The sequence below is a fragment of the Acomys russatus genome, chromosome 5, assembly GCF_903995435.1.
Source record: "Acomys russatus chromosome 5, mAcoRus1.1, whole genome shotgun sequence".
Classification (NCBI taxonomy): Eukaryota; Metazoa; Chordata; class Mammalia; order Rodentia; family Muridae; genus Acomys; species Acomys russatus.
The window spans coordinates 25,975,359-26,001,337 of record NC_067141.1 but is presented as its reverse complement, the minus strand read 5'-3'; the positions used below and the strand labels follow the sequence as shown (position 1 = coordinate 26,001,337).

The 25,979-nt window shown below is 51.3% G+C and overlaps 1 protein-coding gene across 1 annotated transcript in view; it reads left to right on the top strand.

Annotated features, from left to right (window-relative positions):
* Nucleotides 1-25,979, top strand: part of Lrp5 (LDL receptor related protein 5) — a 103,469-nt gene that overhangs the window by 64,749 nt on the left and 12,741 nt on the right. The window contains exons 8-18 of the mRNA XM_051145770.1: nt 2,436-2,652; nt 4,554-4,843; nt 6,374-6,600; nt 8,495-8,679; nt 9,479-9,802; nt 12,073-12,272; nt 16,469-16,677; nt 17,736-17,926; nt 19,631-19,840; nt 22,238-22,363; nt 24,714-24,950. Coding sequence (XP_051001727.1) covers nt 2,436-2,652; nt 4,554-4,843; nt 6,374-6,600; nt 8,495-8,679; nt 9,479-9,802; nt 12,073-12,272; nt 16,469-16,677; nt 17,736-17,926; nt 19,631-19,840; nt 22,238-22,363; nt 24,714-24,950 — 2,416 coding nt within the window. The remainder of the gene's footprint in view (nt 1-2,435; nt 2,653-4,553; nt 4,844-6,373; nt 6,601-8,494; nt 8,680-9,478; nt 9,803-12,072; nt 12,273-16,468; nt 16,678-17,735; nt 17,927-19,630; nt 19,841-22,237; nt 22,364-24,713; nt 24,951-25,979) is intronic.

The following is a 25,979-nucleotide window of genomic DNA, read 5'->3' as shown; positions in this document are numbered from 1 at the left end:
CCCTTTTCCTGGCTTCTCTCACTGTTCTAGAATGGATCCAGGAGAAGTGTGCTCCTACAGCACTTCATTTTAACATGCTGGAAATGTAATTTTATGAACTGGGCTAGGGAGGGGGGTTCAGTTGGTAGACCGCTTGTGTAGCACACATGAGGTTCAGGGGTCTGTCCCAAAGCACAGCATAAGCTAAACATGGTGGTCTACGCCTGTAGTTCCCGAGTTAGGGAGGCAGAGCAGGAGGGTCAGAAATGGTGAGCTTGAGGCCAGCCTGGGCTGTACGAGATTCTATATCAAGAAAGATGGGAGCCGGGCGTGGTGGCGCACGTCTTTAATCCCAGCACTCGGGAGGCAGAGGCAGGCGGATCGCTGTGAGTTCGAGGCCAGCCTGGTCTACAAAGTGAGTCCAGGATGGCTAAGGCTACACAGAGAAACCCTGTCTTGAAAAACCAAAAAAAAAAAAAAAAAAAGAAAGATGGGAAAGAAGGAAGAATGAGCAGATCAGTGGGCGAGCAAAATGACTCAGCAGGCAAAGGTGCTTGTCAGCCAGCCTGCAGTAGCCCACAGGGTGGCAGGTGAGAACTGACTCCTGCAGATTGTCCTCTGACTTCCACACTCAGGCACATCCCTGCGCATGTAACAGCCACAGAGACAGACACAGAGAAGAGGTGAGAGATAATGCTGACCTCCGGGAGGTTAAAACTAGAGGCTTCCTCAGATGAGGATTATTTTCTTCCTAGCACCATCAATCCCTTCCCCGCCCCTGTTTGGCTTGTGTAGGGGAATTACAGAGTCCCTAAGTCACCTGGAGCCCTGCCTGTCTCTGCTCTCTTCTCACCTGCTCCTACTGAGCTCCCTAGGAGTGGGGAGGGCTCCATGTGCCAATGGTTTGGAGGGTCAACTGTTCCCCCAGCCGTTTAACTCATAGCTGCTGGCCTATGTACCACCTCCATGTGTCTTGTAATGGGAATATAGAATGAACTCAGGCTGGGAGGTGACAGAGGATTCGAGGCCAGCCTGGTCTACAGAGAGAGAGGTCTAGGACAGCCAGGACTACACAGAGAAACCCTGTCACAATAAACCAAAACAAACAAAAGAGAGGGAACTGTGGGCTGTGTGACCTGAACTGGCCGTTACTGCCCTCTGCTGCTCACTTGCCATCATTGAGCCAGAGAGCTCAGCCCTAGCTGCGGCCTCCAGCTGAGACACCTCCCCTCCCCCACCTCCAAGCCCCTGCCCCACCCCTGCCCCTGCCCCACCCCTGCCCCTACCCGGTTCTCACAGCACCTCTGATGGCTGCAGCTCTGTCTGGAGGGCATTTCCAGGGTGGGTTAGCTACTGACTCTGCTGCAGGGGGAGACGGGGCTCATGGGGTACAAGGACTCATTCAGGATACTCATGGAAGGATCCTGGGATGGTAGAGTGGTAGAGGGGTGGGAGGGAGGACCCTGGCTGTGGGCACTGGAACTGCAGCCCCTGCTGATGTAGCTCTTTCACTTCTTGCTGTGAGCTGTAGTGCTAGGCCTGCCCTGTATTTTTTTCCTGTCTGCTCCTGATGAGTGAGAAGTACAGCCTTGCTCAAGAGGCTACCCTAGGCTTGCCTGAGAGCCCCTCATGCCTTTCCTCATCCTATTCTAAGAGCCCTGAGCATGGGATGCTGCCATTGCCGCTGCGTGGATCGCCAGACTCCCACTTATCCTGTGGCTTTTAAAAACAGCACCACCACCCCAACAAAACAAAAATCCTGGGGCCCAGGCTGGTCTTGAAATGACTGAGTAGCTGAGGATGATCTTGAACTCCTTACCTTTCTTTTACCTCCTTGAGTGCTAGAGTTGTCAGCAAGTCCTACCAAGCCTGGTTTATTGATGCTTGGGATCAAACTTGGGGCTTCATGTATGCGGTCCACCAGCTGAGCCACACCCTCTCCCTAGGCTTAGTGCTTGCTTTAATCAATATAGCCCTTTCCAGAAGAAGACTTGGCTCTTCTGTGCCAGAGGGGACAAGGAGGAAAAGTACTATAGGCCTATGGGGCTAGGTTTATAACTACAAGTGTCCGGGAGGGACAAACCTACCCAGGTTGTGGAGTGGCCTGGCCCTTTGAAACTATCGAATGCCCGCCCCTGTATCGGTAGCAGGGAATGGATTCCGAGAAGTCTTCCTATGGTGCTCACCCTGCTCTGTGCCCCTCTCTGGGGTGCTCTGGGCCCCCACACATGCCTCATCAGCACTCAGAGAGAGGACTCTTTTTGCCTGTTCACAGAGTTCACACCCAGGTTACAGAGGCTCTGGGAGCAGCCTCCACCCCCCCATCAGTCAAGGACATGGGAAGTGTCATTTGTTCAGCAGTACCTGGCATCTCATGGTACCTGGCTAGGTGCTGATGAAGTGGAGGCTTGGAGCCGCCCCCACCCATCCAGACCCGTGTTTCTGCCAACACGCAGGTGATCAACATAGATGGGACAAAGCGGCGGACCCTGCTGGAAGACAAGCTCCCACACATTTTCGGGTTCACACTGCTGGGGGACTTCATCTACTGGACCGACTGGCAGCGGCGCAGTATTGAGAGGGTACACAAGGTCAAGGCCAGCCGGGATGTCATCATCGATCAGCTGCCCGACCTGATGGGACTCAAAGCAGTGAATGTGGTCAAGGTTGTTGGTGAGTCCTGGGAAGGTGATACAGGTCCAAGTCCAGACCTGGGCTTGGGGGGCAGAAGGTATCCACTCTGAGGATGGACAAGACAGGAAATGGTGACTGAGTAGGGGTGGCATGTTGCCCGGGGATACGGAGGAGGTAGTATCAAAAATTAGGCATGTTGGAAATAACCATGGCTGAAATGTATGCCAGGCCCTGGTAGGAGCTTTGGTGTCTAAGCCAAGCGTATGTTAGTCCTAGCTCCCAGCCCATGAACACCGGGGACAGAGAGAGGCCAGGTGAGGGAAACAGGTGTTGAGCCTGGCACTCCCTGAATCTACCTTGCCTTTGTGACTCTCAAAACATACTTTTGACCTGACAGGATAGTCAAAGAGTACACGTAGGAGGAATTTATTTGGTTGGATGGGTTGCCTTTCTGAAGACTCCAAATGCAGGTTATACTCAGACCTTAAGTTCCAGGTGGGGCCCAGGGACTGCTCCACAGGGCATGGGCTCTGTTCCTACCTGCCACTCCCGTGCCTGGTGCCATGCAGGCGAATCTCTGTGAGTTTGAAGCCAGGCTGGCCTACAAAGGAAGTCCAGGAAAGCCAAAGCTACACAAAGAAATCCTGTCTGAAAAAGATGGAAAGAAAGAAAGAAAGAAAGAAAGAAAGAAAGAAAGAAAGAAAGAAACAAACCCATAACCAGATCTTTGGGCTGGTGAGATGACTGAGTGAGTAAAGGTGCTTGCAGCCAAGCCTGATACACCGAGTTCAAGGTTCAGGTCCCACATGGTGGAAGGGGAGACCAAAGCCTAAAAGTTGTCCCCTTACCTTCACATTTGTGCTTTGGCATATACATTTGTGTGTGTATGCATGTCGCATATGCACACACTCTCACATCCTTGCACATGCATACACACACATTCACTCACACTCACACATGCACACATTCACACACACCCTCTCATGCACATACTGCACTCACATATGTACTCACACATACACACATGCAGAGTAAGTGTGACTGGGGTGCCTAGCTTTACCAATATGAGGGAGGTGACTGAGCCTGGCTCTGCAGGATCAGGCTGGGTGTGCCTGGCAGAAGAGACAGCTAAACAAAGACACAGCATGGAGGCAGTGTGGGTGACCAAGGGCATGGCTTGTGCCTTCTGTCACTGTGTCAGGCCATGTGGCAACCTGCAGAATTGACAGGCTTGGCCAGCCCCACCCATATCCGCTAGAAGGGAGATGAGAATAAAGCCAGCCTCCCTGGCTGTGAAGTAAACTTGAGAAGTTGAGCCTGTCTCATCTGTGATAAGGGAAAAGACATTCCTTTTTTTAGCTTAAGTACTTAACACTAACTTGCTGCTAGCAGCAATTCGGGAGCAGAGCGAGAGATAACAGGCTGGCCCAAAATAAATGAATATGATACCTTCTGAGTGCTTTAATAAAAAAGGACACCGGTGGCTATCCATGGCAAGCCTGAGCTTGATAGGTTGTCAAGGGAGTCAGTGAGCCAGGGAACATTCTAGAAGAACAACAAGAGCCAATCCCATTAGCAGGGTAGGAATTGAGAAACAACAGTTGACCAGCCATTGAGCTGGGCTGGACGTAGCTCAGGCGAGGCCACCTCTTGTTTGCTGGCGATGATACTTTCCAGCCCTCCGCACTCAGTTTCCACTGTCAACAGACTTGGGACACCCTGGGACCGGTGCCTAGCGGCAGTAGGGCCCTGTTGTATTGTCACTGCCAGTTGACCACAGTAGAGAAGGCTTTGGTTGACACCATCTAGGCTTTCTGCCACTCCTCCTTCTGTGGTCCCCTTTTGGTGGATGGCAAGAGTTTAGCCACACACAACTGTGAACTAGATGCACCTCCTCTTGCCAGACCGCTGATGTCCAGGGCTGTGTATTTGCCTCACAGGAACCAACCCATGCGCAGATGGGAACGGAGGGTGCAGCCATCTGTGTTTCTTCACCCCTCATGCCACCAAGTGCGGCTGCCCCATCGGCCTGGAGCTGTTGAGTGACATGAAGACCTGCATTATCCCCGAGGCCTTCCTGGTGTTCACCAGCAGAGCCACCATCCACAGGATCTCCCTGGAGACTAACAACAATGATGTGGCCATCCCACTCACAGGTGTCAAGGAGGCCTCTGCCCTGGACTTTGATGTGTCCAACAACCACATCTACTGGACCGATGTCAGCCTCAAGGTACCTAGTACAAAGCTGCAAATGCCTGTGGGGCTGCTGTGGGATGCTTCACAGCTGGTTTCCTTTTCCTGTTTCAAGAATGATATGAGGGCTAGAGAGATGGTTCAGTAGTTGAGAATGCTTTCTCCTCTTCGAGAGGACCTGAGTTCAGTTCCCAGCATTCTCATCAGGTGGTTCACTATATCCTGTAGCTGCTCCAAGGGATCTGCTGTCCTCTTCTGGCCTTTGTGGGTACTGTGTATACACAGTGCACTTAAATGTACTCAGGCACACACAGGTACATATAAAATGTTAAAAGGCTGAAGGATGGTTCAGTGGCTAAGAACACTGGCTGCTCTTCCAGAGGATCCAGGTTCGATTCCCGGCACCCACATGTTGGTACACAACCGTCTGTAACTCCAGTTCCAAGGGATACAGTGCCTCCCTCTGGCCTTAGCAGGTACTGTATGCATAGACATATACATTCATTCAGACAAAAGACCCAAACATAAAATAAAAATAAATCTAATAACAGTTTAAAAGATTTATTTATTTATATGTACTGTATTCTGCCTGCATGTATGTCTGTATACCAGAAGAGGACACACGATCTCCTTATAGATAGTTGTGAGCCATCATGTGGCTGTTGGGAACTGAACTCAGGACCTCTGGAAGAACAGCCAGGGCTCTTAACCTCTGAGCCATCTCTCCAGCCCCTAAAGACATTTTTTAATTTTTTCTGACACAAGGTTTCTCTGTGTAACCCCAGCTGTCCTGGACTTGCTTTGTAGACCAGGCTGGCCTGGAACTCAGATTTGCCTGCCTCTGCCTCCTGAGTGCTAGGATTTAAAGGCGTGCATCGCCACTGCCCAGCTCCATTTATTAACCTTAAAAAAATTAGGGCGTTGAGACTGAGGAGATATTTTAGCGGTCAAAGAGCAAATGTAACAATCAGGCCTGGGATCTTCTCTTGGGCAACCTGCTTGTGATCCCAGATGGTTGAAGGTCATCATGTGGGTGTTGGGAACTGAGCCTTGGTCTTCCACAAGAGCAACAAGTGCACTCAACCACTGCGCCCACTCTCCAGCCCTGTCCCTCCTCTAATTGTTAACAGTTCCAAGAGTGGTTTCTTGTTGAAAAGTTCTTACACACACACACACACACACACACACACGATTTTGTCTTGCTTATGTATGTGTCTGTCTGTGTGACTGTTATGAGCACATGTGTGTCCAGTGCCCACAGAGGCCAAAAGAGAGTGTCAGATCCCTCCGAGGTAGAGTGACGGGTGTTTGTGAGCTGACTGGCGTGGGTGCAAGCATCTGCACTCCGATCCTCATGATTAAGCAGCAAATGCTCTTAACTGCTGAACCGTCGCTCCTGCCTCAGTCCTTTATATTTTCATTCATGCTGGGTGGAAGCTTAGCAAGGGTTTTTGAGACGTGTGGTTTGTTCCTGCATTTCAGTCATCTGTTTGGAGACTGTCTCCTGGGTTGATGTCAACAACAGAAGCTGGACCCCACATGACCCTTTCCTTCCTCACTTTCCCAGACTATCAGCCGAGCCTTCATGAATGGGAGCTCAGTAGAGCACGTGATCGAGTTTGGTCTCGACTACCCTGAGGGAATGGCCGTGGACTGGATGGGCAAGAACCTCTATTGGGCTGACACAGGGACCAACAGGATTGAGGTGGCCCGGCTGGATGGGCAGTTCCGCCAGGTGCTTGTGTGGAGAGACCTTGACAACCCCAGGTCTCTGGCTCTGGATCCTACTAAAGGGTAAGGAGTGCTTCTGCCTGTCACGTGACCCTGGCCCCTCCCATCTGTTCACAGGGGCCTCTGTATTAACTGTGACTGTCCCCACCTAGCACTTGAAGGTGCCAGGGCTGGCCAGGACCCTAGAAGGTTGTCTTTCTCATTCTTAGAGGAGAAACTGAGGCAAGCATTGATGCTGCTGTCAGCCACTGAACTCTAGCTGCTTTCATGTAGGTTTTTATGTTTGTTTTTGTTTTCTTTTTGAGACAGGGTTTCTCTGTGTAACAGCTCTGGCTTGAACTCACAGAGATCCACCTGCCTCTGCCTCCCAAGTGCTGGGATTAAAGATGTGTACCACCACTGCCTAGCTGTTGTATACGCTGTCTTAATTGTCACTTGGGCCAGTACCTTGGCCTCTGATGTTACACACACGGGCTAAGAGGGACTGAGGGAGATGGCTCCACTGGGAAAGTACTTGCCATACTTGCATGAGGGTCTGAGTTGGAGCACCAGAACTAATGTAAACGGCAGATGCAGCATTGCTTATTACACAGGTGTTGGTGAGCCAGGGACAGGCAGATTTGCTGCCTGTCAGTCTAGTCAAATCCACAAGCTCCAGTGGGAGACCCTGAGGAAGATACTCAGTGTTAACCTTTAGCACATGCACACACATGCACACATGCAGCCAGTTAGATCAGCTCGGGCCAACTGATCTCATATCAGGCCTCCTTTCTGCAATGTGACCAAAGTGCCCTTCAGAACTGACCTGGAGGTACTTGGATTTAGGGCTGTTCAGAAATGGTTTACAAATCAGAAATGGTTTATAAACTGCTAAGCCTTGGCTTCAGATCAGCATAAGAAGGACCCCCGCATCCTGGGAACTGAGGCCTGGTGGGTCAGGTGTGGCCTCTTTCTGGTTCCAAGTGTCCCTTTTGGTGCATGGCACATACTCACTCTGTAGAGCGTCCATGCAACCACGTGGAGCAAGTGAACCCTGCCTGGACCATATCTGTGAGCTCAGGCTGGAAGGAGGAGGAGGAAGGTCCAGGTGCTAGCATAGAGCAAGAGAATCTTCCAAACCTTAGAATGAGGGTGTGAGCATCCTTTTCAGATGTGCAGGGGAAGAGGAGGAGGGGCCCCTTCTGTGCTACTTTAGCCCTGATCGGGTTTTTCACTCATCTGTATTTGCCCACATCTCTTAAATCACAAGACACACCAACACTCAGCCGGCTGAGTGAAGACATGTTGCCTGCTTGGGCACTCCTTGTGTGATGGCTTCCTCTGTATGCCCTGTTTGGATACCCATGACTTCTTCCCAGCCCCTGGGGAGGGCCAGAACTGTGAAGCTCAGCTGGGGTCTGGCTCCTTCCTTCCTTTGTTTGTTTGTTTTTTTTTTTTTTTTTTTTTTTTTTTTTTTTTTTTTTTTTTTTTTTTTTTGAGACAGGGTCTCTCTGTGTAGCCTTGGCTGTCCTGGACCCGCTTTGTAGACCAGGCTGGCCTCGAACTCACAGCGATCCACCTGCCTCTGCCTCCCAAGTGCTGGGATTATAGGCATGAGCCACTATGCCCAGCTGCTAAATGATAGGGTTTTTTGTTGTTGTTGTTTTGGTTTGGTTTTTTTGGTTTTGGTTTTTTGAGACAAGGTTTCTCTGTGATAGTTTTGGCTGTCCTAGACTCACTTTGTAGACCAGGCTGGCCTCGAACTCACAGTGATCCGTCTGCCTCTGCCTCCCGAGTGCTGGGATTAAAGGCGTGCGCCACCACGCCCGGCCTTCCTTCCTTAAAAGATGTCACTGACCAACTTCCCCCAGGGTAAGGGGGCTGTTTAGGAGATGGCGGTCACTCTCTGCCCTATACTCTGTGTTAAGCCAGGACTCAACTCAGTGCTGCCTATCTCCCTTTTTCTGGTACCTTCTAGCTATATCTACTGGACCGAGTGGGGTGGCAAGCCAAGGATCGTGCGGGCCTTCATGGACGGGACCAATTGCATGACGCTGGTAGACAAGGTGGGCCGGGCCAATGACCTCACCATCGACTACGCCGACCAGCGACTGTACTGGACTGACCTGGACACCAACATGATTGAGTCCTCTAACATGCTGGGTGAGGACTGGTGACCTCAGGGGTGAGGTGTGGGGACTAAGTGGCAGGGCTCTAGCTTCCCTCTCCTGACACACACTAGCCTGCTCCAGCCACTGAGCCACTTAGCATCACAAAGGCACGAACACAACCACAGCACTGTCCCCTCTCCTGGGGTATATTACCATGTAGCCCTGGCAGTGTTGCTGTGGTGTTGGGAAAGGCTTCCTGTTGGTTCCAGGTTCCAGCTACGGTTAGAACACATGAGGAGACACGAGCTTGCAGCACCAGGCTATAAAGTGTCGATGTGCGGGGCTGGACCTGTGCCTGGTCCAGGGGCTCTGAGGTCCCCTAGGCTCCTTCCTCGCCTAGAACCTTATGCCCACTCTGCTTTGCCAAGCCTGTTCCGTCTCTCCGTGACACACGGCCTCATGCCTGTTGTGTGTTAGGCGTATCAGTGTTCTGAGCCCTTGGCCAGCTGGTAGCACGGAAGACAGGTCTCCTCAGACCACTGTATGCTTTACCATTCTCAGAAGGATATCACATCTTCCCTTTTCCATTGCTCTGAGTCTCCATGGGACTTTGTAGCCACGTGACCATGGGGAATGAGGTATAAGTGGCCCTGCGGCTGGTGTTACATAGGTTTCTCCCCAAGGACACTGGGTGTGCTTGCCACTTAGCTAGGCAGCCAGCCAGCTTCGTGAAACTGCTCAGGCTTCCGTGCTTGGCTAAGATTCCTGGAAATGAAGGTTGGCCCGGCGCTTCCTCAGCTTGTTGGCCTGACAGCTCTCTTGCCTGCCCTTGTGCTGTGTCCCCCGCACAGGTCAGGAGCGCATGGTGATAGCCGACGATCTGCCCTACCCCTTTGGCCTGACTCAGTACAGCGATTACATCTACTGGACTGACTGGAACCTGCACAGTATCGAGCGGGCCGACAAGACCAGTGGACAGAACCGCACCCTCATCCAGGGCCACCTGGACTTCGTCATGGACCTTCTGGTGTTCCACTCCTCCCGTCAGGATGGCCTCAACGACTGCGTGCACAATAATGGCCAGTGCGGGCAGCTGTGCCTCGCCATCCCAGGGGGCCACCGCTGTGGCTGTGCTTCTCACTACACACTGGACCCCAGCAGCCGCAACTGCAGCCGTAAGTGCCTTGATCCCCCCCCACCGCATGCCCCAGGCTTAGCCCTTTAGCCACCACTGTGGGTTGTGGCAGAAGAGAGCTTCTTGAGTCGGGGTGTCTTGTATACTTGAATGGTTGGGCAGGTCGCATACTGCTCAGGCTTTATACCTGGTGACCAGACTGGGTGAGGGCGAACCTTTCCTGTAAGAGGACCTTTGAATGTAGAAATCATTTAGGAGATGGGGGAGGGGGCCTCTCAGTGTATGCCTGCAGCCATAGGCCCTAGGCCCTGAGCTATGTAGTAAACTGCTCAAGGCTGCACAGCTGAGACTCTTGGAGCCACTGGAATGGCTCCCGAGTCTGTTCTTGACCTGTACAACCCCGTGTTGACTGTCCCGTATCTGTGATAGGAAAGTGAAAGTCAGAAGGCCAGAGGTTGACTTCCCCAGAGCCCTCTGTGAGTACAGGTGTGTCCTGTCAGCCATATCTTTTGTGATGTGACATTGTGAGAGAGCCAGATATAGTTTGGCCTCCACACAGAACTGGGTCCTCTGTCACCTGGGGGCTTGTGTGCCCCCCACAGCGTGGCTGTTTTGCCCTTCCCTCTTGAACTGGTGAGGACTGAGGTTTGAAAGGGTGGGAAATGCACCTGACACTGAGCTGGTCTACAGGGAGCCAGGGTCAGAATTGCCTCTCTGGGTTGTGGAGTTTTTTATTCTTATTTATTTATTTTGGTTTGTGTTATAATATCTTAAGTATGGGGTGTTTTGCCTACCTGTATGTCTGGGCACCACATGCATGTGTGGGTGTGTGGCACCCATGGAGGCCAGAAGAGGGCCTTGAATGCTCTGGAATTGGAATTACAGACAGTTGTGAGACACCACGTAAATGCAAGGAATATAACCCAGGTCCTCTGGAAGAGCAGACAGTGCTCTTAACTGTTGAGCCATCTCTCCATTAATTTTTTGAGACAGAGTCTCACTGTGTAGCTGGCCTAGAATTCGCTAAGTGGACAAGACTGCCCTTGAACTCATGGGCATCCACCTACCTCTGCTTTCCTGAATGTTCGCCATGTCCAGCCTGGTGGAGGTACAGAAGCAGGAATGCTTACTTGCTAGGGTCTTGGGACAGTGGTTTGGATTTCAAACCACCCGGTGTAACACCCTGTTCTGGAGGCTTCTACATGTCTCAGTGCCATAGCTCCTGAATCTGGGCAACTGGCTTTGGGCCTCAGGACCTGCACTCCCTGCTCGGAAGGAGGAAGCCAGTGTTCTAATCTCTCCAAAACGCCCACACACACACACACACACACACTTTTTCTCTCTCTCTCTGTGTATGTGTGTGTCTGTCTGTCTCTCTGTCTCTCTCTTTCTCTGTCTCTGTCTGTTTCTTTCTCTGTCTCTCTGTCTGTCTGTCTCTCTTTCTCTCTCTCTCTCTGTGTGTCTGTGTCTGTCTGCCTCTCTGTCTCTCTCTCTTTCTCTCTCTGTCTGTCTCTCTTTCTCTGTCTGTCTGTCTGTCTCTCTCTCTCTCCTCTCTCTTTCTCTCTCTCTCTCTCTCTCTCTCTCTCTCTCTCTCTCTCTCTCTCTCTCTCTCTCTCTCTCTCTCTCTCTCTCTCTCTCTCTCTCTCCAGCTCAGCTGGTAGAGTGCTGACCTCGCTAGCATGTGCAAAGCACTGAGGGTCACTCCTAGCATGGCATAGACTGGGTGTGGTCGTGCAGGTAGTCCCCAGGACTTGAGAAGTAGAGGCAGGAGGATGAGGAGTTCAGGACCATTCTTGACTGCTTATCTGAGTTCAAGGCTACATGAGACCCTATCTCCAAAAAAAAAGAAGGTATCTATTTACTTAGAACAACCGTACAGACTTTGGGATGATAGCAGAAACAGCCACGACAGACTGTAAGATGGCCCATCGCCCGTACCTTCTGACAGCTCTGTGTCCACTCTTCTCTAAGGGGTCCAGTAGGACCAAATGCTGGCCTGTAACCATGCTGGCTGCTGTACCCCTAGCCCCAGCCTCTCAGCTTCCACCCACTGATGCTCTCTGCTCAGTGTGTCTGTCTAGCACGCTCATCTTGCTGATAGTCCCTGTTAGGTCTGTTTGTCCAGCTTTTCAGCTTGCGCTTGCTGACCCTGTCTGTCCAGAGGCCTTAGCTTGCTATTCTTGTCACTCACGTCTGTTTGTCCAGCCCCTTAGTTTACACTTGCCAATGCTCTCTGCTCAGTCTGTCTGTCCCGCTCCAGCGCCCTCAGCTTGCTGATGCTCGGCGCTCGGTCTGTTTGTCCCACTCCAGCGCCCTCCACCTTCTTGCTGTTCAGCCAGAAATTTGCCATCAGCCGGATGATCCCCGATGACCAGCTCAGCCCGGACCTTGTCCTGCCCCTGCACGGGCTGAGGAACGTCAAAGCTATCAACTATGACCCACTGGACAAGTTCATCTACTGGGTGGATGGGCGCCAAAACATCAAGAGGGCCAAGGACGACGGGACCCAGGCAGGTGCTCCTGCGGGCAGGGTGTGGGGGATGCTCTGCCCAGAGCCTGCCCTGCTGGCTTCCAGGCTGCTCCCCTTATTTGAGCAGGGCTTGTGACAAACAAGGATTTGGACTCTGGTTGTGTAATAATTGTAGGTGTGATCCTGGGCTGTGAGCAAGAGAAACTGGATTTCCCAGTTGTTGCTGGGGCTCGGGGTCCGCGTGCTGGTAGGTCGTGCTCACGAGTCTTTTGTCCAAGGTGGCTTTCTGTTGCTCGCTACACGCTTCATTTATTTCATAGGACTCACACGGTCAGTCTTTGTGTTTGTGCATACGTGTGTGCGTGTGTGTGGGAGTGAGACAGCAACGTCAGATGTTGTTCCTCTGGACCATCCACTGTGGACCATCCACAGTGTTTCTCACTGGGACCTAGGACTTGCTGAGTAGGCTAGCAAGCCCCAGCAATCTGCCTGACTCCACCTTTTAAGGGCTGTGATTACAAATGTATGCCACTGTGCCCAGCTTCCCAGTGTGGGACCTGGTCCTCCTGCTTGCAAGGCAGTGCTTTCCCCACCTATCTCTTACGCAGTTAATTCTGTAACGTAATAAATCCTGAAAGCGGAGCCTGTGCAGAATTACCCAACAGAAACAGCTGGGCTTGTGGGACAAAGAGGGTGGGGCCTGGTGCTCAGAAAACTCTATTTGTGGTGCTGGAGAGAGGGCTCAGTGGTTAGGAGCACCGGCTGCTCTTTCAGAACACTGAATTTGATACCCAGCACCCACGTGGTGGCTCGCAACTACCTGTAACTCCAGTCCTAGGGGATCAAATGCCCTCTTCTTCCTCTTTGGACATGCACATAGTATATAGACATGTATATAGGCAAAACACCTATACACATAAAAATTGATAATAACAGCAATCCCCCAGCGCTACATAGAAAGCAGGATGGGATTGTGGGAAGTGTTGGAGCCTCTTTGTCTGGCCAGTCGCTCGTACATCTGTGGGTGTGGAGTATCAGGGATTACATTATATGAGCTTTATGAAATGGTGGCAAGAGCATCATGGGAAGTAGGGCAGAAAGTTCTGGCTGCAGGTGTGGCTGGATGTGGCTCATAGCCTATGAATGGAGGTGTGTGTCATGCAGTCTTCCTGAAGCCACATGCCAGAACAAGTGTCTGCATTCACTTTTCCCCTCGTGTGTGTGTGTGTGTGTGTGTGTGCGCGCGCGCGCGCGCGCGTGTGTGTGTGTGTGTGTGTGTGTATCATTAATTTGGTTTTTTGAGACAGGGTTTCTCTGTGTAGCCTTGGCTGTCCTGGACTCACTTTGTAGAACAGACTGACCTTGAACTCATAGATATGCACCTGCCTCTGCCTCCCAAGTGCTGGGATTACAGGCACACGCCACCGCTCCCGGCTGTGTGTGTGTATTCTTGATGTCGATGTTGGGAATTATCTTCTGTCTTACTCACTGAGGCAAGGTCCTGTCTATGAAACCAATGGTCTTGCTGGTCTGCTTGTTCTGGGGACTCCCTGGCTCTGCCTTTTAGGGCTGGCATGCTCACCTTTCATTTATATGAATTTCTGAGGCTCTCAACTGTAGTCCTCATGCGTGTGCCACAGGCTCTTTGACCCTTGAGTTACCTCCTCCATGTTTGTTTTTTGAGACAGGTTTTTCTGTATCCCAGGGTGTCCTCAAACTCAGTATGTAGCATAGGCTGGCTCCTCATCCTCCTGCACCCTATTTCCCAAGCACTGCAACAACTACAGTTGTGTGTGACCACACCTGGCCTCTTAATTATTATTATTATTATTATTACTGGCCTCTTCATTTTTTTGTTTCACGTAAGTGAAATTGTGTATTATCAAATGCTTTTTTTTTTTTTAATGAGACAGGGTTTCTCTGTGTAGCCTTGGCTGTCCTGGATTCACTTTTAGACCAGGCTGGCCTTAAACTCACAAAGATCTGTCTGCCTCTGCCTCCCAAGTGCTGGAATTGAAGGCATGCACCACTACCACCCAGCTTATCAAATGTTATACCTGAATTTTTGTTACAAGTGTATGTGTGTGAGCAAGTCATGTGGGTCAAGTGTGGAGGTCAGAGGAATTTGTGGGGGTGCTCAGCTCTTCCTTCAACATATGGACCCTGAGGATCCAACTCCAGTGTCAGGCTTAGCAGCAATCATCTTTACCCCCTGAGCCATTTTGCCAGTCTCGTGTTCTCTCTCTCTATTCCTCCCCCCACCCCTGCACCTACCTCCCTGTCTCTGTATCCCCCTCTCTCCCCCAACCCCTCCCCGTAGCCCTGGATATCCTGAAACTCGCTAAGTACACCAGACTGGCCTGGAACTCTCAGATATCTCCCTGCCTCTGCCTCTCAAGTGCTGGGATTACAGTCGTGCGCCACAATGCCCAGTCAGCGTAGTTTTCAAGCCTAGCAAAGCTGAGCCTTCCCACTATGGATGACCAGACCAGGATGGGTACACACACTGTTGTGACCAAACCTGCCTCAGGAAGCCTTTCCCAAGATGCCTTTTACAAAAGCTATACAAACCAGTGGCCCCTTTCCCACGGTAGTGTGTCAACTTGGTGCTTGTTTTTATACAGCCAGGATCCCAGGCAGGAAAGGGTGCTGCCCACACCCTTCCCCACCTAGATTAACTCCATCAGGATAATCTCCCACCAGAGGCCAGGTCATCAGATTGACGACTGAGGGGAACTATCATGAGGCCCATATGGTAAAAACTTACCCCACTGGCCTGTCAGGTTATCAAATCACAATTACAGGGCAGCTCCTCCTCTTCCTCCTTCTCTTCTTCCTCCTCCTCCTCCTCCACTGTTGGTAAAGATGGGTGGCTAGCACTTCAGCGCCAGGCTGGGCTAGTGGCTCTGGGATATCATCTCCCAGGCAGTCACCTTGAGTGCTAACTGATGACTGTGGCTTCCCTGCAAGAAAGCCCCATGGCACAAATCCTCTGAAAGCCCCCCCCCCCCGTGACTTTCAGAACCCCACTTGGCTCAATCCTCTTGCCTTTCTCAGACACCTTCCTGCAGATACGTGCATCCTTCCCCCTTCTCCCCCTACCCCGTTTCCTTGACTGCCCCTCTCCCCGCACCTCTGCCTACCCTTCCATGCTGCCTACCCTAACCCTCCTCCACCCTCCCACCCACCAGCCCCAGCACCTGCCCTAAGCCCCTTGCCTGCCTCCGCAGCCTGGATCCCTTCTCCATAAAAAGAGTCTACGAGAAGAGAGAGAGAGTGCTCTCTGGTCACCGTTCCTACTATCCTGGCCATTGCATTAAAAGAGAACAAAATCTGATCATTGAAAGCCGAGAGCTTGGCGCCTAAACAGTGGGAATGAAGGGAGAGAGGTTGGGCTTCGGGTCTGGTCGGTCTAGTTGGCAGCCCGCCAGCGTCCTCTGGCGGATTCCTGGTGGGGCTTGGCCTCTGGTGTCCCGCTGGCGCGCTCTTTTTGGTTCGGGGGTTTGTTGTTGTTGTTGTCTTTTAAGATTTATCAGTCGAGCATGGTGGCGCACACCTTAAATCCCAGCACTCGGGAGGCAGAGGCAGGCGGATCTCTGGGAGTTCGAGGCCAGCCTGGTCTACAAAGTGAGTCCAGGATGGCCAGAGCTGTACAGAGAAGCCCTGTCTCCAAAAACCAAAACCAAAATCCAAAAGTAATTTATTTATTTATTTTAAGTAGATGAGTGCTCTGTCTGCATGTACACCTGCATCAGATCACAGTACAGATGGCTGTGAGCCACCATGGGGTTGCTGGGAACGGAACTCAGGACCTGTGGAAGAGCAACCAGCGCTGTGAGCCACTAAGCCATCTCTCCAGCCCATTTTGCATATTCTTCAGTGGGCATTCCACTAAGATCTAAGTTGAGGGCCACGAGGATGGCTCAGTGGGTACAGGTGCTTGAAATCATGACTGATGAATGACCTGAGTTCAAATCCTTGCACCACATGGTAGAAGGAAAGAACTAATTGTCCTCTGAGCTCCACATATGTGTGCTGTGTGGCGGGCGTGCATGTACACACATGCACAGAGCCAGCTAGATAAATAAATGTTTGCTTTAAAAGAGCCATGTCTGGAAGTCATGCCCCACATCTGTTGGAGTCTTGACTTTGAGGCTGAACTTGGAACTTTTCTCTCCCTTGGGGTTCACAGTGCACGACAGTGTGGTGCAAGCTCAGTCTGCTTCTCTCTCACAGCCCTCTGTGCTGACCTCTCCCAGCCAAGGCCTAAGCCCAGACAGACAGCCACATGATCTCAGCATTGACATCTACAGCCGGACACTGTTCTGGACCTGTGAGGCCACCAATACCATCAATGTCCACCGGCTGGATGGGGATGCCATGGGAGTGGTTCTTCGAGGGGACCGTGACAAGCCAAGGGCCATTGCTGTCAATGCTGAGCGAGGGTAGGTGACCCAGGGTGGACAGGTGAGGGCTGCATCCTAGTCAGGCCATGAAGTCACTCACCAGCCCTTGTGGGCCTTTGGTGCTGGCCTTTTGGGGGCCAGGCAGTGTTTTCAGCATCGTACCCAGCATCCCCAGCTGGATGGGGGTTGGTGAGCCTGCTGCATGGGCCTTGTACTAATCTGTCCAACTTGATATCTGGAGCTGCACAGTTCTACCCCAGACACAACTCAAAGCGCGTCCTTCCTGGAGTCTCTCAGGACTCTTACCTGCACTGGGGCAGGTACCCACAAAGCTCAAGAACAAAGCTGAGCTTGGGGAGTCCTGTGGGGCCAGAGCAGGCATTAGATCGGCAACGTGTTGTTTATGGGGTGCCTAACTCTTACACTAACTGCCCTAGTGATGGTGGGCAGGTGATACAGCCCTCAGTCTTGGTGTCCTTTTCTGTGACCTTGAGAAGGATGGTGGTGTGAGTCTTTCAGCCCCCAGATGGCTAAGTGGAGCCCTAGTTGCTGGTGGACACCTGTTCAGGAGTGAGCATCTTCCTCATGGAAGAGCTCCTTGGAGATGCTCCTTGGCAGTTGAGCAGGGGTGTAAACAAGTGTCCTGTGGCTACAGTGTTCATCCACTTACAGTCTCAGAGCCTAGAGGTCCACAGTCCCCCGTATGGCACTGCCCCCATCCTCTGACACAGTGGGACACAGTCTCCCAGCTGTGACTCCAGGCCCCCCTCTGACCATGTTGCTTTTCTTTGCTCCGTGGCCTTCTCTCTTTAACTTCAGCAGTCTCTGGATTTGGGGCCCCACCCTCACGCACAAGGATTTTATCTCAATCTTTGTGTTTTCAAAGAAGCTCACATCCTGAGTTCTAGGGTGGCATGAATTTGAGGGACACTATTCCCCCCAGGAGGGGTGACTGGTCAGCCTCTAGGAACAGCTGTGAGGGGGTGCATTGCTGCTGATTGGATGGGCTGGGGGTGGGGCCGTGGCCGTGGATGAGGCCCTGTAGGAGCTCCTAGCACCCGCCCTTCACCTGCAGCTTCCACACACTGTTTCCACAGGTACATGTACTTCACCAATATGCAGGACCACGCGGCCAAGATCGAGCGGGCCTCCCTGGATGGCACAGAGCGTGAGGTTCTCTTCACCACGGGCCTCATCCGTCCCGTGGCCCTCGTGGTGGACAATGCTCTGGGCAAGCTGTTCTGGGTGGACGCAGACCTAAAGCGCATTGAAAGCTGCGACCTGTCAGGTATTTATGCACCCTGGAATGTCTCCAGTCACTGAGTCCTTTGCTAGCCACCTGTGTGTACGACCCTCCCACGAGCCCTCGGCCTTTCTTGCTGCCACCTTGTCCTGGGCCTGCTGTGAGCCTGACATTGTGCTGTGGCTCTGTGTTCATACACAGGCCTAACACCGTGGGAGCCTCGATGTGAGCCCTTGACTACAGGGAGGCAGGATTTAGAACTTAGACGGGGGTGCGGGATCCTTGCAGCTCTTCTTCTTGTAATTAGGGGGGTGGCTCTCACTACACAACATAAGGGTGTGAGTTCTGATTCGCCAGGACCCAGGTAACAAGCCAGGGACATGCCCAGAACCCCAATGTTGGGAAGGCAGAGTCGGGAGGATCCCCGGGCTCCCTGGACAGCCAGTCTAACCGAATTAGTGAGTTCCAGTTTCAGTAAGAGATTTGTCTCAGTAAGGTGAGTGGCCAGCCAGATGACTCGGGGAGTAAAGGCCGTTGCCACCGAGCCTGACCCTAGGAGTTTGACCCCTAGGAGCCACATGGTGGGAAATGAGAACTGACTCCTCCCACAAGTTGTCCTCTGACCTCTGCAGGTGTGCTGTGGCAGAAATCCCCGCCCCCCCCCCCAACCCCAGATACTAATAAAAGTAGTAAGAATAGAAAATAAGCTGGAGATATGGCTCAGTGGTTAAGAGCACTGGCTCTTCTAGCAGAGGACCTGAGTTTAGTTCTCAGCATGCATATGGCTGCTCACAACCATCTGTAACTCCAGTTCCAGGGGATCCAGCGCCAGCGCCCTCTTCTGGTTTCTTTGGGTACTGTAGGTATATGGTGCGCAAACATACATGCTGGCAAAATACCAAGTCACATTAAATAAGTAAATATTTTACCAGGCACAGTGGTCCACGCCTGGAATCCCAGACACACACACACACACACACACACACACACACACACACACACACACACACACACACACACACACACACACACACACTCTCTCTCTCTCTCTCTCTCTCTCTCTCTCTCTCTCTCTCTTTATTTTTTCTGTTTTTTGAGACAGGGTTTCTTTGTAGCCTTGCCTGGCCTGGACTCCCTTTGTAGACCAGGCTGGCCTCGAACACACAGCATTCTGCCTGCCTCTACCTCTCAAGTGCTGGGATTAAATGAATGCGCCACCACCACCCAGCTTTAAAATACTTTTTAAAAACCAAGTATAGTGATGCACACCTTTAATCCCAGTACTTAGGAAGCAGAGGCAGGTGAATCTCTGAGAGTTCCAGGATAGCTAGAGATACATAGAGAGGCCCTGTATTAAGTACATACATATATGCGTACCTTAAAAATGTAATATTGAGACTTCTGACATTTATGTATGCCCACACATGTTTATACATACCTCCACACAAATATTGCACACACACACACATACACACACATACTAATGCTGAGTGGAGAGAGGCAGCACCATGCTTACAGAGGCCAGTGACCATGGTGCACACTTAGGTGGTATGGTCCTGAAGCCTACCTTGGCCAGCCCTAGTGGGAGCAGCCTGCTTCTATGGTATCTGCTCCAGCTCCCAGCCCTGGAGAGGGTAGAAACGCCCCAGACTCTCTAATGGTCCCCTCTTTAAATCTCCATTCCCCTAAGTCCAGCATCCTTGGCTCTTGACTCAGCTGCCACTCACGGAGCGTCTGTGCTACCCACAGGGGCCAACCGTCTGACCCTGGAAGATGCCAACATTGTACAGCCAGTGGGCCTGACGGTGCTGGGCAGGCACCTCTACTGGATCGACCGGCAGCAGCAGATGATCGAGCGGGTGGAGAAGACCACGGGGGACAAGCGGACTAGGGTTCAGGGCCGTGTCACCCATCTGACGGGCATCCATGCCGTGGAGGAAGTCAGCCTGGAGGAGTTCTGTATGTGAGAGGGGGCAGCATTTGTGGTTGGGTCCCCTGGGGGAAGGTGACACTGCTTAGAGATTCCTGAATCAGCCCTACTAAAGTCAAAGTGGCTGGTGCAAGAGCCATGTGCCTGAGGAGGTCATGGGCTCAGTACGGAAGGCCAGGACATGTCCAGGCATCCTCTGTTCTCATATTTGTTTGCCAGTGTTCAGAAGACCCCAAGCCTGCTTTTAAAAAGTCTGTCTGTCTGTCTATCTATCTGTCTTCTACCTACCTGCCAGTTTCAATCTATCCATAATCTAGCTCTGTCATCCGTCTATATCTATCATCTATCCATCTGTTTCCTTTTGAGACAGTTTTTCTATATAGCCTAGGCTAGCCTGTAAATCTTTTTTTTTTTTTTTTTTTTTTTTTTTTTTGGTTTTTCAAGACAGGGTTTCTCTGTGTGTGTAGCCTTGGCTGTCCTAGACTCTTTTTGTAGACCAGGCTGGCCTTGAACTCACAGTGATCTGCCTGTCTCTGCCTCTCGAGTGCTGGGATTAAAGGCGTGCGCCACCACGCCCAGCACTAGCCTGCAATCCTTGATAGTCTTCCTGAGTGCTGGAATTCTTTGAGGTGTGTGTGTGTGTGTGTCTGTCTGTCTGTCTGTCTATGTGTGTCTGTGTGTGTGCGTTTCTTGGGCCTATAATGAGGCAGTGCCCATTATTGCAATGATTATATAATAAATCAAGGCTACGTGCCTACATGTTTCATGCCTGGGAACCCAAACACACTGGGAGAGGGGGGATCCCACTATTTCTATAGAAGACACACCCCCAACAACCCAAAGACTCCCTACTAGGCTCCAGCTGTTTTGTTTTTGCAGTCCTTGGGATTGAATTCAGGTCTCTCATGTGTGCTGCACAAGTACTCTACCCTTGAGCTGCGTCTCCATCTAGGCCCCACCTAGCTGCCTCTCAGAAGTGCCTCAGTGGCAGGAGTGTATAACCCCCTCCACACATGTACATGTAGCACGCATGCATGTTCCTGCCTGCATGCGTGCGCACACACACACACAAATACATGCATGCCCACATGTGCATGCACTTGAAACCAAACAGAAGCCTGAGCTGGGGCCGGCGATGTAGCTCAGTTGGTGAAGGGCTTGCCTGGATTCAGGTGGGTGGTACACCTTTAATCCCAACACTCAGGGAGGCAGAGGCAGGCGGTTCTCTCTGAGTTCAAGGCCAGCCTGGTCTACAAAGTGAGTCCAGGACAGCCCCTAAGCCTACACAGAGAAATCCTGTCTTGAAAAACCAAAACCAAAAAACACAAAAGTGGATTCAATCCCTCCACCCTCTGCCCCTGCCCTTTTTCTGTCGCCTTGTAAGTGTCCCTGTCACTGGGTGTAGACACTCAGGTCGTCCACAATGACCTCATCTTGCGATTTCTTACCTGGTACATCTGCAAAGACTCTGCTTCCAGTTAAGTCAGTATTTATGAGGCATAGGGTCAGGACGTGGCCCGTCCACTGTAACAGCAGAGACAATAGCGGCAGGCCAGTGTCCAGCCGTGGTGGGAAGGGTAAGAGTGTGGCCTAGGGAGACAGGCTGGGTGTACTGGGATTCAAACCCTGTGACTGCTTCCAGAGTCCACATTCTCTTCCTTTTTAAATGTTTTGTTCTTTGAGAATTTCATACAATGTATTTTGATCCCGCCCATTCCTACGCTTACCCCTAACTCTTCCATGATCCACCCGCGCCCCCACCTACCTACCCACCATTTTTTAATTTTAATGTTTTTTAATAACCCATCAATTCCAATTTGTGCTGTACATATACGTCTAGATGTGGTCACACAGTGTACTGGAGTGTGGCTGACCTGCCTACCGGGAGCCACACCCTTACAACAGTCTGGCTCCTCCCTCGCCAGGGGGCCATCAACTGTCCAGAGCTTGGCCAGGCGTGGTGGTGCATGCCTTTAATCCCAGCACTCGGGAGGCAGAGGCAGGCGGATCGCTGTGAGTTCGAGGCCAGCCTGGTCTACAAAGCGAGTCCAGGATAGCCAAGGCTACACAGAGAAACCCTGTCTCGAAAAACCAAAAAAAAAAAAAAAAAGCCCCAAACAAACACAAACTGTCCAGAGCTAGGGAATAGTGGCGTCTGAGCGCCTTCTGCTTCATGCTGGAATGTTGACCGGGTTGATCCTGTGCCAGCGCATGACACATAACTGCTGTGTTCATAGTATGGTGCGGCTGCCAGACCCAGCCTTATATTTATGTCAGTTCCCATGTCATTATCAATCAACTGGACTGCTGAGGGGATTACGTGAGACGGTCTTCTGTAGGAATCTGGCCCTCACCTTCTGCACACAATGAGCTCTGAGGAGGAAGGTAGAGCCTTGACCCGACTCCATCTTGCTTTGTCCCTACAGCAGCTCATCCATGTGCCCGAGACAATGGAGGCTGCTCCCACATCTGCATCGCCAAGGGTGATGGAACGCCGCGTTGCTCCTGCCCAGTCCACCTGGTGCTCTTGCAGAACCTGCTGACTTGTGGTGGTGAGTGAGGCCTGGGGACTTCAAATAGGTTGCCATGTCACTTCCCTTGAAAATTGTAGTCCCTGTGGCATCTGATCTCCAAAGCATGTCATTTCTTTACTTACCGCCATTTCTTCCTTCCTCCCCTCCTTCCTTCCTTCCTCCCTCCCTCCCTCTTTCCTTCCTTCCTTTCTTTCTGCCCTTTCTTCTCTAATACTCATGCATGCGTGCACATACATCTAATACTATGAATTTTCTCCCTAAGCACTGCTTTTCCTACGTCTTACAGATTTTAAGTTTTCAGATAGTTCGGGTGTGTGTGTGTGCACATGTGCTGTGGAGGCCAGGGGTTAATCTTGGCTGTTATTCCCTAGCCGTCCGCCTTGTTTTTTGGAGAAGGTTTTTCACTGGGAACTTGCACCTGCCAATTAGGCTAAGCTCCCTGTCCAGTGATCCCCGCAAAAATCCTCTTGTCTCTGCTCCCCCAGAACTGGAGTTCCGAGCATGTGCCATTACACCTGGCTTTTTACACTGCATGAGGAGGTTTGAACTTAGGTCCTCACTTGTGTGAGCATGTACCTTGCTTATCCTCTCTGTGAGCTCCTGGGCGGGTCAGGCTTCCTCCCTGCCATGACCTCACCCTTCTTTTAATGGCTATTCTTGCTCCTGGGAGACTGGCTGTGGCCCCAGGAGCTCGGGGAGTGGCCTGGCATCTCTTACACTGCCTGGCACTTCAAACCTTAGAGTTTGGTCAAGAGCAGAGAGGTCATGTTGAGTCTGTCCACTCCTTTTCTCTTCTAGTGGCTTACACACACTTCTGGCCTGAAGATGTTATCTGTGTGGCTCCCAGGGATGCCTGAGCTCCTGCCTAGACCAGGGGCTATGGAGTGCCCCCCACTGACCCAGGCCTGGCTCTCTGCTTGAGAGCATGTGCCTACCTCACTCTGAAACTCCATTCTTTTGGTTGGTTGGTTTGTTTGTTTGTTTGTTTTGTTCTAGTTTTTTCTTTGACTGGCCTTGGGCTTTCAATGTAGTCAAAGTTCACCTTGAACTCTTGACCTCTTTCTGTCCCCCAAGTGCTATGATTACAGGCATGTACCCTTACGCTTAGCTTGAGGCCTCGCCTCACAGCTTGAGAGATGTGTGTCTTCTATGCAGACACTCTGCAGTCTTCTGTGGCCACTTATTGGTCACAGGATGGAGGGCTTACTGAGGCTTTTAAATGTAAGCCCTGGGGCTAGAGAGAGGTGTCTTAGCAGTTAAGAGCACTGGCTGCTCTTCCAGAGGACCCAGGTTCAATTCCCAGCACCTACGTGGCAGCTCACAACTGTTTGTAACTTCAAGATCTGACACCCTCACACAGACTTACATGTAGGCTAAACACCAATGCACATAAAATAAAAATGAATAAATTATTTTTTAAAAATATGAGCCCTGTGACATGACAAGTGCCAAGCAGGCATGCAGGGCGAGCAGGGCCTAAGATGCTTCAGTGTTTCAGCAGCACAGCCCCACTGCTCCCTCTGTGTGGCCTGCCCTAGCCACACACACCTGCCTCTTCTCCACAGCCTGTCACTCATGCAGTGACACCTGGGTGTAGAGGGGAGATGGAGGCTTCAAGAAGCCAAGGAACTTGCCAGGTTTTCCACCCTGTCTTATTATGTTGGATGGCATAACTGCTGCTTAGCCAAAAGTTCCCAGTCAGCCATGCTCCTTACCACAGACAAGAGATGTGGGGGCTCCGTGGGTAAGAACACTTAACTCTGCAAGTACGAGGACCCGAGTTCAAGCCTCTGCGGCCACATCAGAAACAGGTGTGGCTCTGTGGGCAGCTGTAACTCCAGCGCTGTGGGGAGAGGTAAGGGCAGAGCATCACTGATGCTCACTGGTTGCCAGCCTAGCTCCAAATTCGGCGAGAGGACCTTTATTTTCCCAAAGGAATAAGGTGGAAAGTGGTGGAGAAAGATGCTGTCCATGTCTGGCGTAGGTGCGCGCACCATACATACATGTGCATGTAATATAGGGGGCAGGGAGAGAATAAGAGAGCTATGTTGAAGATGTAGCTTAGTTGGCAGAGCATGTGCACAAGGCCCTGTGTTCATCCCTTAGCAGTGTGTAAACCAGCTATGGTGGTGCACATCTGTAATCCCAGTACTTAGGAGGAGGTAGAGGCAGAGGATCAGAAGTTCAAGGTCGTCATTGACTACACGAGTTTGAAGCTAGCTTTTCCTTCCTGCCTTCATCTGTGCCGGGGCCGAAGGTGTCACCTGAGCAGGTTGACACAGAGTCTGTGCTCTGAAGGTCAGCCACGCCATGGTGTGGTTCCCTGGGTGGAGCCTGCTTGACTGTAGAGTCTCCTTCCCTCCCCTAGAGCCTCCTACCTGCTCCCCTGATCAGTTTGCGTGTGCCACTGGTGAGATTGACTGCATCCCTGGAGCCTGGCGCTGTGACGGCTTCCCTGAGTGTGCAGACCAGAGCGACGAGGAGGGCTGCCCAGTGTGCTCTGCCTCCCAGTTCCCCTGCGCTCGAGGCCAGTGCGTGGACCTGCGGCTGCGCTGCGACGGTGAAGCCGACTGCCAGGACCGCTCTGATGAAGCTAACTGTGATGGTGAGGCCAGGCTCATCTTGCCTTCCACAGTAGGTGTGCTAGGAAACAGCTAAATTGGCAGGTCCTCTTGATGGGAACAGATAAAGTGAGTTTTAGGCACAACCTGAAGAAATGCTTCTGCGTGACTCCTGTATCCAACCGGCAGTTGATGTAAAGACAGGTTGAGACTCTTTCTCACATTTCCACATTTGGTAGTGCTGGAACTCAAGGTAAATCTAGTAGTCACCTAGGTGCTTCCATGGCCCTGGTACAGTCTTATCATTAAAGGCAGTATTGTCTTGCGCTGTGCCACGTGGGGATAGTGCTGGCCACCTGAGCAAGATCTGCATTTATACTTAGCTATATACTGGGGTTTTGTTGTTTTTTCTTTCTTTCTTCTTTCTTTCTTTTTTTTTTTTTTTTTTTTTTTTTTTCTTTCTTTTTCTTTTTTTTTTTTTTTTTTTTTTTTTTTTCTTTTTCTTTTTCTTTTTCTTTTTTGAGACAGGGCCTTGTGTAGCTCAGGCTAACATTGGGTTTGCTCTGTAGCTAAGGCTGGCCTGAGTGCTAGGATTACAGGTGTGTACTACCACAGGTAGTCTGTGTTGTGTTGAGGATCAAACCTAAGGCTTCCTTCTTCATGCTGTGCAAGCGCTCCATCAACTGTGATACATTCTCAGCCCTTTCTTTAGATTGTAAGTGTGTGCATGCGTGTGTGTGTGTGTGTGTGTGTGTGTGTGTGTGTGTGTGTGTGTGCACGCGCGCACGTACATGTGCCATGTTGGGCTTGAGGAGGTCAGAAGACAGCAGATTGCAGAAGTCAGTTTTTTCCTTCTATCATATGCTTTCCAAAGGTCAAACTCAGGTCACCAGGCTTGGCTGCAAAGCATCTTTATCCACTAACCCAGTGGTCCTCAACCTTCCTAATGCTGCGACCCTTTAATACAGTTCCTCATGTTGTGGGGACCCCAACCAGAAAATTATTTTGTTGCTACTTCATAACTGTGCTTTTGTTACTGTTATAAATAGTAATATAAATATATGAGATGCAAG